The 19,201-nt window shown below is 36.7% G+C and overlaps 1 protein-coding gene across 1 annotated transcript in view; it reads right to left on the bottom strand.

The window, feature by feature from the left end:
* Positions 1–19,201, bottom strand: part of LRP2 (LDL receptor related protein 2) — a 116,525-nt gene that overhangs the window by 80,808 nt on the left and 16,516 nt on the right. Inside the window, exons 2-9 of the mRNA XM_032190022.1 lie at positions 17,934–18,041; positions 15,708–15,830; positions 13,040–13,156; positions 6,307–6,417; positions 6,071–6,184; positions 4,825–4,941; positions 3,567–3,710; positions 2,045–2,164 (exon numbers count right to left, since the gene is read on the bottom strand). Coding sequence (XP_032045913.1) covers positions 2,045–2,164; positions 3,567–3,710; positions 4,825–4,941; positions 6,071–6,184; positions 6,307–6,417; positions 13,040–13,156; positions 15,708–15,830; positions 17,934–18,041 — 954 coding nt within the window. The remainder of the gene's footprint in view (positions 1–2,044; positions 2,165–3,566; positions 3,711–4,824; positions 4,942–6,070; positions 6,185–6,306; positions 6,418–13,039; positions 13,157–15,707; positions 15,831–17,933; positions 18,042–19,201) is intronic.

Genomic DNA, 19,201 nt, shown 5'->3' with positions numbered 1-19,201 from the left:
AGCAGAGAATAATTGTTTTCTCTCTCCTTGCTTCTGTTCAGCCTTTGCTTATTTTTTTTCTCTTTTCCCTTTGATTAAATTATCTTTTTTTCACCACCACCACCTTTTTTTTTTTTTTTTTTTCAATTTAATCATATTTTCTCTCCTTCTTCGTTTGAGGAGGTGGAATGAAAGAACGGTATTGTGGAGTTTACTTGGCCACTGGCGTGAAATCAGCACACAAGCCCTGCTAAAAGGCAGCATTTACTAGCTCAGACTTGGTACCATGCTAACACAGGTGTCTGGTTTCCAATTAAAAGCTGGCTGCACACCACAACCAGACAGCAAAAAGTACAAGGAAAGAAGTTCACTTTGGCATGCAAAATACTATATAAGTAGAGTTTGCAACAAGGACAACTCAGCAAGTTCTCACAGACATGCTCTAAAAGTAATTTCCAGGGTTGCTGCAAAACCTTTTACTTTGAAAACTATGAAGTATCTGCCTAACCTTCTTATAAAAACATGATTTTTTATAATTATGTCTTGAAAAAAAAAAAGAATTAAAAAAATCAGGTCTGAGCATTGTCTGATGTCTCATGATATCTGTCATTATTTAAAGCCCAGGAGATTTTTAACACTACTTAACACATGATTTTGTAACATTAAAAGCCTGACCTCCTTCACTTGAAAACTCAGTGTTACCAGTATGCTACATTGCTGGAAATTGACAATTCTTTTGTTAAGCCAAAAATGGAGAAAATGAAATCTCAAATATTATTCACGCTGAAATTTCTGTTTTTAAATATGTGCTGACACATAAGTAAAAATGAAGTATTTCCTAGATAGTACATTTTGGTACTGAAAAAACGTTGTCAGTAGCTTTCCAGCTTCCATGCATGTTAAAAATCATAAGTATACAGTGAGACAGAAGCAAACGAAGAGAAGATACACTTTGCTAATACTATGGCTTAATTCTTCTGCCTGTAAACCAGTAATACAAACGTATTTAGTTCATCTCTGCAAACCGAAACACATTGATCTGAATTTCCAAGACAGAATCAAACAGCTAGGTTTACAAGGTAGTCAAGGAGAATAACAAAAGACTCACTTAAACTGCACCAGGTTTGCAAATGTGTCCTTCCTGTATTTCCCACATAAGACTGGAAGAACAATTTTGTGCCTGGAGTCAGTGCATTGACTCCTCCTTTCTATTAAGAGCAACCATGCTGCCACTGCAGCTCATACAGCCCCAGGCTACCCAATATTCTTGACAATATAGAAATCTCATGAAAGATGGAGCACCTGGAATACTTGTAATAGCACAAGCACCACAGCTTGGGTTGAAAGCTGATAAAAGAATCTGGGTAAATATATGTCATCAGGCAGTGCTAAATATCATAATTCTGAAGTTACTATATATCCAATTACTGAGATAAATCATTTATACCACCAACAGTTTGTGCTCCTAATGTATGGCAGATAAAGAATAGAAATCAAGCAGAAAAATACCTCACTTACCTTTACAGTCTTGCAAAAATTCATTTTCATGTAAATAACGTCTATACTGATATGTCATAGAAGATACAGCTACTCCATAGTGCAAATACAGAGCCCTATTTTCATTCTGAACTACAAATGTTCTACTGTCTTCACATCCATCCACTTTCAAAAAGTCCTGAACAGTTCAACATCATTACCCGATTCTCCAGCCATACAGCACAACACACCTCTGAAGCAGAAACATATTCCACTCATCTAATCACTAAAAGACCTCTAACACAATTTGATAACGAAAGCACCATCCAAGAATAAATCATCTTAAACATGATCATGCTCTCACTATGTCTTTAATAGTCTTATTGAATTCTTCTTTATGATATCTGCTTGTTTTTTTTCTGTGTCACCATGTAACTGTTGTACTATTTAGATAGTTATTCTTTTGCTGACTTTAGAGACTCTCTATTTGCCAGTACAACCATCCACTTGGAACTCAGCTTCCCAGCATCCACTTTCCCCATGAGCTGTGAGAAGGTACCAGATATCTCAATCACTGTATTTCACTTACCAATACAAGTACGACTGTCATTGCTACTTATGGTATATCCTGCAGGGCAGTAACACATCCCTCCCGAAGGAGAGGAATGACAGCGATACTGGCAACTCAGAGCAGCACAGTGTGATATGTCTAAAAAGGAAATGAAATAGTTCAGAAACACAAGTATAGCTATTACTGGCAAAACAGCTATCCCTCACTTGACAGTCAAAACGCTATAGCCTTTTCAATGATGAATCTACAATTTCAGGAACAGTTTCTTAGAACAAACATGCACATGAAATGATGTCTGAAGTTCCACAAAAATCCCAAATGGTCACACACATGCAGGCAAGGAAATGAAAGGTAGGCTAATGTTTATAATAGAGTTTGAGAATAGAGTTAAAGGAGAAGAACTAATATTCTAAGAGACACCACTAATAAGAATGTCATGTGAACAGATGCACAGAGGAAGCCATCTGTAACACACCAGACCTTTCTCTGGTTCCACAAAACCTACTCATGAACAACGCCTCCTTGAGCTCCATCTATTGGCACATAACCTCATAATTTACTGTTTTATGCTGAAAAAATAACCTATTTCATTATATTAAGAATATGCCTACTACTCCAATACATTGGAATATACTGGATGGACTGTGTCCATGGAAAAACACATCTTTTTCTCCTGTCTTTGTTCTTTTTACCTTTATCCCTCTTCCTTTTCTTTGTACTAATAACTAATGAACAGTTCCATGACAGGTGACCAAATTAAAACTGTAGAGCACTTGCTGACTTCCTCCTACTTCCTTTCCTTCTTCATTCTCTTAACGCTTTTTGTTAAACAATTAATTTTGCAGCCCACAGCTGATGTCACAACTACATCATTTAGCAAAGCACGAGGTGCTCTTATGATAAGTTTTAAATTCCTGTTATTTTTTCCTGTCTTCCTATCCCAAATGGCACAGTTTCATTAATAGAAATTTTCCTTTTCCTAAAAATTGAAAATGTAAAATATCCTGGTCCTGATTCTCAGAGTGAACCAATGTTCCTAAGAGTGAAGTCAATAGGAATTATGCATGTTCGTTGCTTCCAACAGAGAACATACAGTACACCACCAACTGATGAACCAGATATCCCAGGTGAAAAGACATTTTTGAAAACTCTAATCTAAGGGACTTAGCCACGGCATACAATACAGTGATTCAGTCCTGTGTTCCAAACAGTACTCAGCATTCCTTTTTGCTTACAGAAAAACACAAATACTTAAATTAAAAAGGCATACAGCACACCTTTCCAAGCCTTCCAGAGTACATTTTAGGATATATAGAGGGAATTAAAATCCTCATCTGTGAAACTTCATGCACAGATTTATGAAAGGAGTGGTTTGTTCACAACATGTATGCCTTTTTCAGACCATTCAAACAAAACAGTACCAATAAAATAGCAAGGTTCCAAAACTTCTGCTTTCTTTAGCAGATAAAAGGTAAATGTAAAAAGATACCAATACAGACATTTCTGCTGTTCTACATATGCTTTTGATTCTAATACATACTACAATGTCTGCCTGCAGTGATGTTAGTTTCATCTTCTCCTCCAGGGCAGTCTGCAGCTCCATCACACACTTTCCCAATTGGAATGCAATGCCCTGACCCAGGGCAGGCCCACTCTCCTGGGTAGCATTCATGATGACCACTTTCTGTGGAGAAGAGAAACAGGCCTAATTGAGGAAAAGGTTTCAAATAATGCTTGAAGTTTCTTCCCTAAAACCTTCCCAAAGCATCTCAATTATTCATTATTCAGTTTCTGATTCCTGCACACAGCTGGGAAAGACTATAAAAGAGGTATCATCTATACTTCCTTGTCATGCTCTTTCTTGTACCTTCAAACTACAATGCAAACAATACTTGTGCAGACATATTAATTCTTTTCATTTTGGTGGTGTTTAGAAAAAGTAAAAGAATTTAGTTTTAGAGTAACTGGTACCCCAGAAATGGAAACACGGTTTTGTGGTCTAAAAACATATAAAGGCTATTTAAATGAAGTGGAGAACACTTATCATAGAAAAGGCCAATGAAAGATAAAAAAAAAACACGCTTTTATTCATTCAAATTTCTGTTTCTTGCATGACAGATCTTGGCAGGAACTGAGTTATTCTCATTATCAAGCTTTTTTTTTTTATTGTTTTATTTTTTTTCGGTTAATAGAAGCTTTATGTCTCTCTAATGGATAACCTAAAAATTTTCCCAGGAAAAGAAAAAAAAGAACACCCTGCAAACAGAATACTGGAAAAAATTCTGATTACATGTACATGCCTATAATGATTTTTTGAAGGTAAAATCTGAATAGTTTGCATACAGAAGGAAGAATCAAACAATTCAGCTCTTCTTCTATTACAAAGTAACTATTCCTAGAAAGTTCATGAAAAAAAAAAAAGTAATTCTTGAAAAGCTCATTTTACTTACAACAGTGAGAATTATCACTTTCAGTGAAGACTAAGACTTACCTTCTGCCTACAGAAATCAACAAAAGAACACTGACTTCAAAAGTCAAGCAAGAATAAGCTGCTGTTGCTATATGATAAACTTAGTTTGCAGCATACTTAATATCACAGCAATAATTATCATATACACTACAATATACTAAGTACTGCATAAATTAAAAAAAAAAAGAGATGGTAAAGATGGAATTTGATGGTTTTCACAGAATGAAAACAATCTAAAAACATCTTGATTGGTCAATATTCCACAGAATTAGCTTAATGAGGACTTCTTCCAAAAACATCATCACTAGAAATTAGCATTAATACATACCACATCCTCTTTCATCTTCATTATCTTCACAATCATCATCTCCATCACATATCCAGCTCTGATGAATGCAGCGGCCACTTGGACAAGTGAAGAAATTGCCTCTGCAAGTTGCATAAGCTAAGGAAAGGAACACCAGTAAATCCATGTACTCTAAATTACAAAATGCTCAAAATACTACTTTGGTCTGGTAGATGAATAATCATTTATAATCTCTCCTGTAAAACTGAGCTAGTTCCATATCTCATGTATATCGTAAACAGTGTTGTTTTGCTATGGTTTCAGGTATGAATTTTATTTTAAAATAACACTGGTGGTTTTTATTACAGAAATGAGAAGATAGGCTAAATTTCTCAACTAATTCTGCAACTAGATGTACTAGACATTATTACCAAGATTCTTGAAGGTGGACATAACAAGATGATACTCAAGGTATCAGGGGTAAAGATACTTGTATGCCTTGTACTCAGAGAAAGAGAGTAAAAAACTCAAACAACATTCATGTCCAGTACTGTATAAGCCCTCCATGGTTGTTAAGCATTCCCTGGTAAGAATTCATAAACATTTATGGGTCCTCCAAAGGACAGACATTGCCAAAGAGATGACAGAGAAATATCCTAGGGGAAAGAAGTCATGCTGACATTAGGTCCTTGTTAGGATAGAGAAACTAAATGGCAACATATGGCCTTCCAACAATACACGAGATAAAATTAACTCAGATCCCATCATCAATGGGGGACCTCTGTAAGTGACAGCTTTGTATTGATGATGTTGGTTGGAGATGCAATACCCTGGAATACCTGAGCATGACGAATGGAATAAGCAAGAAATTTCCAGAAAGAGAACTGTGAATTTAAAACCTGACATGAACAGAAAATAAAAATGCAAAAAAAGGAACCAAACCAATTTGGGGACCAAAAAAAAATATTTACCTTTGGACCATATTAAACTGAACAAAATGACAAGAACATCAAGAAGCAAGCTGTCACTGAATCCAGCACATTCAAATAGTTACTGCTTAGTAAGGTGCTTATGCAGCAAAGTCAGTCTGGAAAAAAGTTCATTGAAGCAGCACCGCTACTGCAAAAAAAAATAATACTATGTAGAATGGTGACTAGCTTCTTATGGCCAGATAGCCAAGCAATCTAGTTTTTGTTACGTGCTGTGCACTTGAACCACTTCTTAGTAAAGAATTTAAAGAAAGAGAAGAAGACAAAAAAAAAAAAAGGCAAAAAAAAAACCCTCATACTGCAAGAATTTTCATCACTCCTGTCTCCACAGTCATCATCATGGTCACAGATAAAGGCTCGTGGGATACATTCTCCATTAGCACACTGAAACTGCATACTGGTACATCCATGTGCTGAAAGAGATTTTAGCACAGAAAAACATACAGGACATCTGTCAGAAAATCACAAATCTTGTACTTTATCAACCATCTTTTAAAGTTAATTTGTTTGGGATCTCTCTGCATGTGGTACTTACTGCAGTTTGTTTCATCAGAAGAATCTCTGCAATCAACTTTGCCATCACATCGCTGGCTTGCATTAAAACATGCTCCATTTGCACAGGATAACTGCTCACATCTTGGGTAGCCTACAATAAGAAATCTCTTGGTATTAGCATAGGTATTGGACTACAGACTATGAGTCATACATATCCAGATATCCACTGGATTATCTTGATTTATTGGAAAATAAACCAGGAATATACAACTTGCTATACTACTACAACTGAAAAACAACCCATTTATCTAATATATGTCTCCTCTAACAGCTATTTAACAATATCCTCTATGTAGTTACTAAAAATCCTTACAAAAAAATTAGGGAAAAATCAGATGCCCTCATGCAGTTCAAAACTATTCACAATCCAAAGAGTTTATAATATGACAGAAGATGATGCAATATGAAAGGAGAACAAGCAGTGAACATTTTTTATTTTCTAGTATTTCAGTTTTATACTTTATTAATTTTAACTAAAGTGTTTAGGTAGAAAAGAAGTTCCTGAAGTTTACAGTCCCTAGATCCTCTTAGAATTTTGCAAGCTCTCACATCCAAAGACTTCACAATTTTAAGCCAAGGATGTTAAACTCTGAAGTCCGTGATCCACTTTGGGATCATTGTTTTTTATTACTCATTTTCCCCTTCCCAAAACAAACACAAATCTATCGAACTTATGTTTTAATTTTCTGGATGCTGTACTTAAGTAGATGGCCTACAATCCATTGGATTATTTCAGAGAACTTTAAATCAATTCTGAAAATATTTATACATATGAATGGTGAGTTCAATGGAACTACCCGACCAATTAAGCACTTGCAGTACTAATGCTGAGTAGGAGAGGATATTGCTACATAGTCAAAAGTTGCTTATTTCAGACAACTGGTAAAAGCAAATAATTGCTATTTTTAGAAGTGGGATTTATTAAACATTTTCCTCTATGTGGAGAGATAATATAGCAAGATAAATGAACTCAAGAAAAAGAATAATCAAATTTCATTTTACACCTTTTAGTTTTTCAGTTTGAATTCTTATTCCATTTTACCTCCATAAATATGAATACTGTAGACAGAGCAGGCTCTCGCTTAGGGATGTTTGAATTCATACTCTTGAAATTCAAAACATGGATCTTAAGTTACTTCTGTATGACTCAGAAAAGCTCTAATTTTTCCAGGCAGTCCCAAACTGTTTTGCTCACTTCTGCTACATATCATCACACTCCCACTAAACTTCAGTCACCTATGGTTGAGGCTTACATGATTTTACGTGTTGTTCTTAATGTGAGAACATAAACAGCTGTGTTGATGTCCACTAGAACAAGTCTAACCCAACTGCATCCCTGATAGATTCAATTCCATTTTGTTCGCTTTTACCACACTTAATATAAATCAGCAACTGGCAGGTAGGGACAGCAAGTGGCTAATCCAAGAAAGGTAGCTGCTGCATTCCTACCTGTGGCCTTCTGTTGCTAGTTCCCTGAGCTTCCATTCCAACACCTTGCACGGACAATGTCAACACGTGCCCTAAACATTCCCTTGTCTCTCTTGTACTGGGGGAGCCCAGAATGGGAAAGTTGCCTGTTCCTTAAAGGTGCTAGTGAAGAAGACTTGAGAAAATCTGTCTTTCCAAAATTAAGAAAATGTTAGTGAGCTGAGTTTTCTACTCCATATCACTAAAAGGAAAATTCTGAAAAGAATCTGGACCTTAGCAGAGGGAGTTAGAAGGGGAAAGAGCGCCCTAAACTGGAATACTTTTACAATCTAGTGTAATGATAAGCCCTCCAGCAAAGAAAATCTTGAAAGCGCGTATTGTGACATTTTGAATTGAGGTGAAAAGTTCTTATATTATTCACTGCATTTTGGGCTTGCAAAATAAACATTTTGTAGTTTTATTTGACTTTTTTTAAAAAGTAAGATTTCTCTATGGGCACCTCATCCCAAAGCAGTATATTTGGGTATCAAATTAAAAAAAAAAAATGTAAGCTATACAAGAAGTGATACTCATCAGAGAAGCTAGTCATACTGTCTCTGCTTTAGGGTACACACAGAAAAAGTGTCAGACCTCTGTGCATGACCTGGAACTACAAAAAAAAGTCAAAGGAAGGGTTCTCTTCCAGGGACCCTGACACATAGCTTTTTTTGACAGGTGCATTAGAAAGAGTTGAAAAGGATGGATAAGGTTCTCAGTTAAAAGAAGGACAAGGTAGGTAGTTTGCATCTACAGAAGTCAGAATACAGCTGTACAAGAGTGGAGAGTGGAAAAGAGACTGCAGCATGAGACTAAAGATGGGGTTAGGATGAAAAGTGAAGGTACTGACAGGAAAATACAGCGTTTTCTTTCACTGTGCCTTAATTGTGAAGAGCCTCCATTTCATGTGAACACAGTTTCATTTGTCTTCTCCTTCCAAGAACCTGTGGCTTATTAAAGAAGACTGAAAAGAGGAGATCTTTTCCCTGAGACCTCCATTCCTAGAAGATAATACAAGCTTTGTGGAAACAGGAAGAAACCCAACTACATTCATTCCAGTGTGCAGGCAGAATGTGATATCTTCTCTCTCTCCTCTTCTTCTGAAGCATCTCATTTTCTTAGCCAAAATACTTCTCTGAAGTCTCTCCCTGTAATATGCCAGCACTTCAGTGCAAAATATGATCAACTAGTAGATGCCAGCACAAATGACAGATGAGAGACCTTGCTCCTTGTAACCCACAACCTGGTCAGGGGCAACAGTTGCAAACACTTTTAAATGGCACGTGGAAGATGCTTGAAAGCCATGTCACAGGAATTGCAAAACTCTATTACTTTGCTCTCCGCCTAACACTTTTGTTCTGCAAGCTGGAAATACATCCATGCAAAAACAGTAACAGGAAATGGCTGCAATTGGTATTGGATTCAGCAGACACCCATCTCTGTCACAGAAATGTAGGAGGTATATGGGAAGTACAACCTTCTGTAAATCGAATCTATGTTCTGTAAATCCAATCTATGTTCCAAGAAGGATAAAACAAAACAAAAGAAAATAAAAGGGCAGTTTCCTACTTTCAGGTGTCTTTTTTTTTTTTTTTTTTAAATCACAGCAAAACTTCCAAACATTTTACAAAATTAAACTAATTAAAACTCTTTGACTCACTGCCATGAGTCACCATCTCACAGGGGGCATATCACTGCCCAGAGAGCTAACAGACACTAGGAGAATGACCTAGCCCCAGATTCCTTTAAGCCACATAGTATCAGGCAGAGTTCATAGCAGTGATGCTTTGAGGGCTGGCAGACCAACCAAAGCCTTGTCCCTGGCCTTAATTCCTGATTTTGATCCCTGCCACTATAACCTTTTGCTTCCTTCTTACCTTGCTTCAGTTTTGCTTCTTCCCTTACTCAAACTCTCCCTGATGCAGACATTTCCTTCAGACTGAATTTTTGCCTTATCCTGGAGCTGTTATAGACAATTTGTCCAACTTTAAGAACATTAGCCTCTGACCACAGCCCTTTTCTTCCTGTTTGGACTACATCCCTTATGATCTCTTCAGTTCTTGATCTTTGTTCACCTTCACCCTCATCTCTGCAAATCCATCCCAGACCTGACTGCCCACTTCCTGACCACAACAGCTACAGAGTGCAGGAAACAAGAGGCAGGAATTAACAGGTTAGGCAATTGACCCATGGCAGCAACTCAACATCCAAATTGGAAGTGAAAATCTAGAGCTTCTGGCCCAGCACTCAGCCCATCAACTTCAACAAATACATCACTAAAAAACTTCCCCTTTCTCCCTCCTGGGCTCAGCACAGTGCTCAGCCACCAAAGCTGTATTCAGGAAGTGAATTCAGAGCTGTATGCTGTCAGTCACAGCAGACCAAAATTGGATATGGCTGGGATTTTCATTTTTCAACTGCAAAGCTGAGGCATAAGAGAAAATTCTACCTTTAATTGAAGGAAATGAAGTATATAATACAGTAAAGTGATGCCAGTATTGGCAGCTTACTACAAAGAAGTATTTGTGACCCTAAATTGCCTGTCACTTCATTCTGCATTGCTGAAGTTTTAAAATAGAAGTATTTGCTAGCTGCTGACTACTAAGACAGCTAGAAAAACCTGATATGCATATTAAATGGAAATTAAAAAAAAAAAATCATTTTATGAAATTGAAACAACTTCAATGCACTAATTACATGACCCATAGCTGAAACATTGTTCTGATGTTTATCATAGCCTCTGCATGGGTAGTTTTCCCTTCCTGTTAATCCCATTAGCAGTAAAATGGACTAAGGTGCTGAATCCCCTTGTTCTGTTTTATTACTTGTTTAATTGTTGAGTTACTTCATATTGGTGACATTTTGCAATTGACTAGTTTCTTAAATAATGTAACTTATTCAGCAATAAAACTTTATCTTCTTTACAATTTAAATTTGTTTCCAGAAAGATCAGTGAGTGCAAGGCATAAGTAAACAGATGTACATTTAAGTTTGCATTCTGTGATTCTCCGTAAAATAATAGGATCAATTTTAAATAGCTCTTTTTCTTCCATAGTTCCTGGATGTTTCATTTTTATTTATTAAATCATGTGATAAGGGAAAAATAGTGGTAAAGGAAGAGAGCAAAACAGTGATACTTCTATTTGTTTATATCAAATAGGGTAGAAAGGGAAATGGATAGTAACAGTAGGAAAAAATAATATTCAAAGCAACTCCTGAAAAGTCTGCTTTAAAACAGTAAAATCTAATACTTAAACTAATTCCTATTCTATAGCTAATAAAGTTACCAAACAATTCATTTTTGTCTTACGGCTTCTGTTTAAAGTGTCAGGCCTTGCAAAGATAGGTCTTGTCATTTCAGTCTTCCTGACTTACCTGTCTTCAGCACCATCACATTTCTCTAGACTAGTCCAACACTGTGACTTTTAATGTTCCAAGTCATAGTCATTCTTCTGTCTTAGAGAGACTGTCAACACATATTCTAATAAAACAGAGTAGTGGCTGCTGACTGATACGAGGCAGTTCCTCTCCCTGGGGCTAAATATTCTGCCTTCACAACAGTCACGGGGCCTACTGTCTGATTCTGCAGTGACTGGAGCACACAGCAGCAGAGCACCACTGTTAAGGTATCTAGAGACTCATTTCCAAACTGCCTTTTTAATTATTTACCTGAGAATGTTATGCATGAAATAAAATGTGCAGTTCAATTTTCACGTGTTAATGTGACTTCTAATCCAAAGAAAGAATTCTGGCATTGTTTTTAGGACTCCTCTCCCAGTCTGTCACAGATTTACTGCTTTATAATAATCACTTCATTTCATTTGGCTTTTTCATACCTTATTCACAGACTACTTACAGACTTTTCAGAGGTGCTGAGCAGTTCCCCTTTTTCAATTCATAGAAAATGCATTTTTCAAACAAATATCTTCAAGATTTTTTTTCATGTGTAATACGTTTGCTAAATGAAGTTATAAATCTCTTTGTCTCTGATATTTAACAGATAAATGCCAAGATACAGAAGATATTCTTCCAGCAATTATATGGGGTACTTTGTATCTTGGCATTTAGCCATTTGTTTTGGTGACTTAAAAATTGGCTGTGGGTCTGTCTAATGGAAAAGTTCCAAGCTGGCTGTCTCAGCAACCTTTTATTCCAAAGTATCATTTAGTTCTAAATCACCTTTCACTTTAAAGAGCACACATTTTTAGCCACTTTTGAATCAGGGATAAAATGCATTAGCAGTTCGCTAACCATGTAATATACCAGTTTTCCTTTACATAGCATGCACATATGCCCATTTTTCTCCAAGTAGAACCATTAACAACAACTCGTTTCTTGCTTCTTTATCTATTCTTTATCATGCTAACCTCTATTCCCCCCCCCCCCCCAGTCTGCTTCCAATCTGCTTCTGATCAAAGTTTAGAGTTTGGCCTTTTTCTCAGAGGCATACTAAGTTCTAACAGCTGATACAAATGACGTGAAGATTTTCCTCAATATCAACAATGAATAGACATGCTGTTACACACACTCTTGCATAGCTATTAGGCAAAAGCATCTCTGAAAAATATAACCTTGATTCTGTGCCCAGTTGTCTTCTTCATCAGTACTCAATCTAGGCTAGGATCTAGGGAGGCTGTAGCCAGACAGTCAGGCAGCCTCAACTCTGTGGAAGTTAGACTGGAAAAAAAATACTTGTCCATCTTTGTTTTATTGGCACAATATAAACAGCTTTTCTGAGTGCAGTACAACCCAATGCTGCTTCGTTTACAGGAGAAAATACAGTTTCTGAAAACAAATGCTTTTCAAAGGGTTAAGTCACTGAAATAAATTATTTGGGATCAAAATCTGCTTTTCTGTACAGGTTATAGCTATACCACTGATTTCAGTAAAGGGTATACAAACAGAAAACAAAAAAAAAAAAAAAAAGCAAAATTAGCTCTGAGTCTCCTAAGGCTTTAAGCCATTTAAACATGGCTGTTTTTCTCCCATGCAATATTTATTATTTTTTGGACAATGACAAACAAGAAGTCTTGACCCTATGGTAGTGGTTTGCATTTGAGTTCTGCAATAATGAACCTGTATCAGAATATCAGCTCTAATACACAAAAGAATTTGCAATGAAACTCTCGTAACAAGAAGCATATTGTGGGCATCCTGTCCATCAACAAGCCCTTTAATCTTACAAATTGATTAAAATGCCACAGAGAGATGAGATGAAACTAGATATAGTGCTAAGGGGTAAGACTCACGGCAGTCTCTTTCATCTGTTCCATCAGTGCAGTCCTTTACTCGATCACACCTGTACGCACTCGGGATACATTGTCCATTTGAACACGTGAACTGCTGACTTGAGCACGTCCTCCCCGCTGCAAGAAACAGGCATTCATGAGTTTTTTTCCTTCAACCAGGAGTTTTTAATGTAGAAAACTACTTTCCTTCTTCCTTTCTTAATTACTCCATCCTTCTCACAAATACAAGCATAGGACTTTTCCCCCCTCCTTTACTTTTGCATGTGCAGGTAGACTTAAAAATGCTTGACAAGTAGATAGCAAATAACTTAACTCTGTGAGGCCTTCTGTAGCCTGCATGGTTACTGCTTCATTCCAATAGCAGGGTGGACCTCTAGGTTACAAATTACCTCCTTTTAATTGTTCTGCCTAAAAGATTAAAACTACTAGTTCTCATTGTGTCAAGTTATTCTCTGTTATTTTGTTTACTGGGTCAATATCTGTCAGTGCCTGTCAGTTATTTGGTGAACTACCCAAGCATAATGAATATGAACAAGAAATCATCTATATTGCCACCATGTAAACAGTGCAGAGCTGGAGGTAAGGCACTTCCCTATAATACAGCCAGGACCTCAACAGTCAGGTAACTAACAGTGGGCTGAGAATGATTATGTCTCTTCTCAAGATAACTATGTCAGTGAAAAGCAACCACATAAAACTGTATACTCCTACTTTGATTCTAGTTCAGCTAAATTATACTCTCATTTCCTCTTAGGCAAATTAATTGAGTCTATGAAGATATAACTGAATGGTAAAATCACTGCTAACTTTACTTCCCTTCTGCCATTCGCAGTTTTGTTCCTTCCAAACTCATGTTATGTCTCCACATCACCCCAATCTATATGCTGGCATATGGTCTGCTGCTTTACTGGGGTCTCTATTCTTTCTCCTTTCAGCAGTGTTCCCAAAGCAAGCTCAGATACTCGTGTCAGAAAAAATAAACATAAAAAAAAAAATCAATACAGCAAAGTAGAACAGGTATTTTTGCAATTCTGCATTTGTGACTTGCAGATCTGTTGGCCAGCTGGCTCTCAGGGAAGATTTTGGAAGTTTCAAAAAATAAAAGCTCCTCTATCATTCCCAAGCACAGAGATAAGAAGTCCCATACGAGGAGATGGCTCAAAAATAGCAGCAACAGCACAGTTCTGCTGTGTAATTACGGACAGAAACTTTTCAAAATATTCACAATTAACGAGTACATGGAGAACAGTGTTTTGAACTGACCCAGTTCAAAAGTTAACCTAGAGCTGTTGACCGTTTTGCATTTTTATTTACAGATTCGTTAGTTAACGCACAACTAGCAGTTGTGCTGACACCTGCCCAGAGGAAGAGGGAAACAAAATGCAGTTCACCTTAGTTCCAACTTTTCCATCCTGAGCGGGAACACATACCGAGATCGACAAGCATGCACCTAAACTGTGAGAAAAATTCTTCCAACCCAAACCTGTGAACCTTTAATCAAGGGAGTTACTGAACATCTCCTGATCTGTTCAGGCAATTTAAAGAAATTATCCAAAAATTACACAGAGAACCAAACGGGAAAAATGAATCTAATCACACATTAGAAGGAACTTCTATTACTGGAAGTAGCAGCAAAAAAACACCACAACAACTTGCTCTTCCTTCTTCACGCCACAATGCAGCGGAGAACATAATTTGGTGCGACAGTCATCCCAGTTCACTGTTCATTACCTTGGCACATAAATAACCACATGCAGCCCTTAAACTGTTTAGTTACTAAATTCAAAAATCAGAGTATCGTATTTTATTATTATTTATAATCAATATGTATCTTATTACCAATACCAAAAAGAGAAAAGCCCACAGCAATGGCAGTAAGGCTGCTAAAATACATGGAGAACATTAAACACTTCGTGTATTAATTATGTTTGAATTGCTACCAGTGTAGCACATTAAATGAAGTAGTAATAGGAACAATGTCCAAAGATGATGCTGTCCAAATAATGGAAGACCAAACTTTCATCCCATACCAGGACTTTTAGTATTCTTCCCATCCATTACGAGGGAGGAATATTCACTTCTTGTACATCTAGTATGAGAAAGAACTGCTCTGGTCATTTTCAATAGTAGCATCATTAAATAGCATCTCTGAACATGATACAAGAATCTTTAAAAATACTTAACTGCTTGATAACTCCTTTTTTATGCATATATGTAAAACTTCTACAAAAAAATGAAGGTTGTTTTTTGTTTTGTTTTGTTTTTAATTCTGAGATGCTAGTATGAATTATGTTATGCAATGTCTGAAGCAGCTTTTGCTGTGACAGTGTTTAGGTATCAGGGTATTATGTAGATTTCACCATTTTTTTAACTGCTAAATTCTGTATCAGCCACAGAATTAGAATGCACTGTATTATCTTCCTATTTCTCTTATTCTTAATTAACTAAAACATCAGTAATTTTCAGATTTAAAGATTTTGAGATGCCTCTTTGATAAAATACAGCAAATTTGTCCTATCTGCATATATAATATCTAAAATTACTTTGGAGAGACTCTTCTGGTAAAAGCTGCATTTAAAGGAGGTTTGTTACTGTATTTTATCACTATGTTATGTTAATGATCTCTTACTTCATGAAGTTGGTATAACATTAGATATTAAATACTTACGACACTGTTGATGCTCATCTGAACCATCTTCACAATCTTCTTCATCATCGCATACCCAGGAGTGTGGGATACATTCACCATCAGTCTGACACTGGAATTGATTTCCCTCACAGGTAGGTTGTGCTAAGTAAGCAAAGAATAAAGAAGTCATTTCACAAACATGTGGGAAAGCACTTTCAAATAAAAATATTAAATAAATAGAAAGACTTAAGGTTTTAAGATTTTAACTTCCACTAAATATATGAACAAACCAAAGAAATACAACTACAAATCAAAGAAAAGGAACGGATCAGGGAGGGGGCACAGCACAAGGATGCTCAAGTTTTAGTGAACTTAGCTAAACTTTAGTTTTAGTGAACTCCTTTGTATGGATCTTCAGTTTTGCATCCTCCCATGGAGAAAGGCAGACCACAGCAAAAGCTTGGGGCTCTGAACTGTCCTCTGCCAGAGCCTCTTTTTCTGCACTTCTATATGGAGTAATGCTAGCTTCCCTAGGCTCACAGAAATCCATTCGGTTTCCCTCATTCCACCCCAGCTGCTCTATTCCTGGTAGGAAGATCTTTCAAAAATAAGCTCATGAATTCTTCTACATGAATTCATAAGGCAAAAGTGAGGGTCATTCAGAACCTGAATGCTGCTGTCCCAGCTTCACTCTGTATTTTTCAATAGCCAAACGACAGGGAGCCATTAGAGAGGAAGGTCAAAATAAATGCTTGAAACTGTATTACAGCTTACTTGCTCCACCCCTAGTTAATACTCCTGGGAAGAATCACTGGCACAAAACAGTCCAGTAGACAGGACACTGGTCTTAATGATCTTTTTTCATGGGATCATGTTTTTGCTATGCTTCAAAGTCATCTAGAAACACTTTGTGCTCCCGGAATGAAATGTAAGCAGAAGTATCAATGCACACAAAAGGTTTCAGGGCAGAAAATGAAATCACTTCGTACATTTAGTATTGAGACGTACAACATAATATTAGAGGTAAAGTAACTAGATAAAGTCAATCAGAGACAATCGACTTCATGTATATTTTTTTGGATTCCTGTTTTGAGTACCAAAGGATAATCTTGTAATATTATTTTAACCATAGGCCAGTTTTAAATAGTTTAGAACTATCTTCCTAAACACTTGTGCCCCACTAACTATAGCACACTATGACATTGTTTTTAAAAGCACAATTAACTGAAAAAAAATGTAAAGTTTCATTTTCATCTTCCTAATTCATCACATGTATGAAAATGAGAACAATTCAGTATCACGCTTTTAACTATGACAAATATAGTAAATGTCAGGTTTCTGTTAGCTTTCACAAAGTCAATACAAATTTTATCCTCCCTTTGTTCAAAGCGCAACCAATTCTATCCAGCTGCAGCTCAGAACTAAGCTGAAATAGTAAACTATGGGACAACACTATTCTTTTTTTCCTTCCCCCCCCGCCCCCCCCAGTTTAAGGGGATTCTTCATTAAGAATTGCACTTATTTTTGGAGCTAAATAAATGCTAGGCAACAAATCAGTCTGCCAAGCTGTGTGAATGACCTCCAATTATTATATGGGTCAAGCAGCAAAGAAACAATCCAGTGTGAAAAGAATCAACATAAATTAGTCTTTTGCATTCAACATCAGCTATGGGACAAAAACTGGCCTAACCTGTAAGTGGGCTGATGACCACACCAGCCCACGAGAGCTCAAAGAACACTAGCATCCAGAACATAAATGCAGGCAAGTTTGTGTAAACAGACTGTGGGGGGAATTTCCTCACTTACATATATATATATACACACACATATATATGCATGTATATATATATGTATATATATGCATATATATATATTAATATTTAGCTTGAAAGAGTCTTTTTGCCTGGATGTTGTAGCCCATCTGAATGTAATTTTTGTCAGAGTTGCACACACTGAGGACAATATAACCACCCTAAACAACTATCCAACTCTCTGCTTAAGGTGCAGTAAGTACAGTTCATTGTCTAGGGCTTCAAAGATTCTAAAATTTGGAGCCCGGGTGATACTGGTGGTATTGGTATGCACACCCAATATTCAGGATTCCACAGGACCGAGCAGACTGTAGTCATCTCAGACAACTAGGATTTTTCTCTACCTCTCTCTCCCTCTAATGTTCATTCTTGTATCACAGGTACAGTTGGGAGCACTTTGGGAACTCGGTATTTCTTATGTTATCAAAATTTGCTCTACAGTTGTTTCACTTACGACAACCAGCTTCATCTGTATCATCGGAGCAGTCTCTGGCCCCATCGCACCTCCAATCTGCAGGAATACAGCGACCATTTCCACAGCGAAACTGCCCACGCTCACATCCTGTGGTAAAACACAGTAACAAGCAGGTTAGTAGTACCAATTAAACAAAACAGACACTGGAGTGTATTCCTGTCAAATAACTGTACGTATATCCATAACCTTATGGCATGGAAAGGGAAGAAAAGATTATTATGATAATACTATAATATAAGTAGGTGTCTCTATGAAAAAGCCTTGGGACAGTCAAAAAAAAAAAAAAAAAAAAAGGAAGAACCAGCTTTAACTCTTACAGGACATTTCCAACTAATTACTAGAAAATTGAATTAACTGAATTGTCACTAATTTTAATACACTCATATATTATCCAAACAGAAAAGAGAAAAAAGGTCTTAGAGGGGAACATATACAACAGACAGCTATTTAACAGGAATGTTCCAATTTTTAATTCACAGACAGTATAGATTTACAAAAAGGAAGGGGATTATTTTCCACAACATATCAAAGAGCTAAATATGCTAAACATGCTGTCCTCCCCACAGCCCACGTAGATAATAACAATAATAATAAACCCCCTTTGATGTGGAAATCTTGTTTCAGTAGCCACATACTGGTGACCTGCTCGAATGTATAGAAAGCTCTCTATTTTGTTTTGGTTTATAATACCCTAATATTTAAAGTCTTTCCTCTGAAGTACAGTAAAGCATGTCTTCAGTCATCATTTAAATAGCAAATAATTTTAAAAGAAATTAAGCTTTCAGACATTTAAGGCTGATAAAAGTTAGCCTGCTGTTATTCTCTCCCACTTGACCTACTAAGGATTAAGACCTGATAAAGAAACATTCACTTCCAGTGTAAATGCAGCTGGATCAGGCCTTTATTAGAGTTGTCTAATGAAATCTCCAGTCCCATAGGAGAGAGCAAATGCACTGTTTATGGCCTTTCATTGTGACTACAGCCTCATCAAAAGGGAGTGAACAGTTTTATAGGTCCCCAAAACAAGGAGCTATAACATAATTAGGCTCAACAGAGCTCTGTTTCTTGTTAATCTGTTGTCAGCACCTCAGAGCAGGGAACACTGAAAAAAAAATGAGGTAGTAGCAAAGCCCAACTCTGAAGAAAAAAAAATGTTTCCTGATTTAATTAATAACCATAGGATAAAACTACATCTTTCAATTACTCTTGAGTGATTTGTCCAGAGAAGATAACCCCAGTATATATAA

The sequence above is a fragment of the Aythya fuligula genome, chromosome 6 (genome assembly GCF_009819795.1).
Source record: "Aythya fuligula isolate bAytFul2 chromosome 6, bAytFul2.pri, whole genome shotgun sequence".
Taxonomy (NCBI): Eukaryota; Metazoa; Chordata; class Aves; order Anseriformes; family Anatidae; genus Aythya; species Aythya fuligula.
The sequence above is the reverse complement of the archived record's forward strand: the minus strand, read 5'-3'. Positions and strand labels throughout refer to the sequence as shown.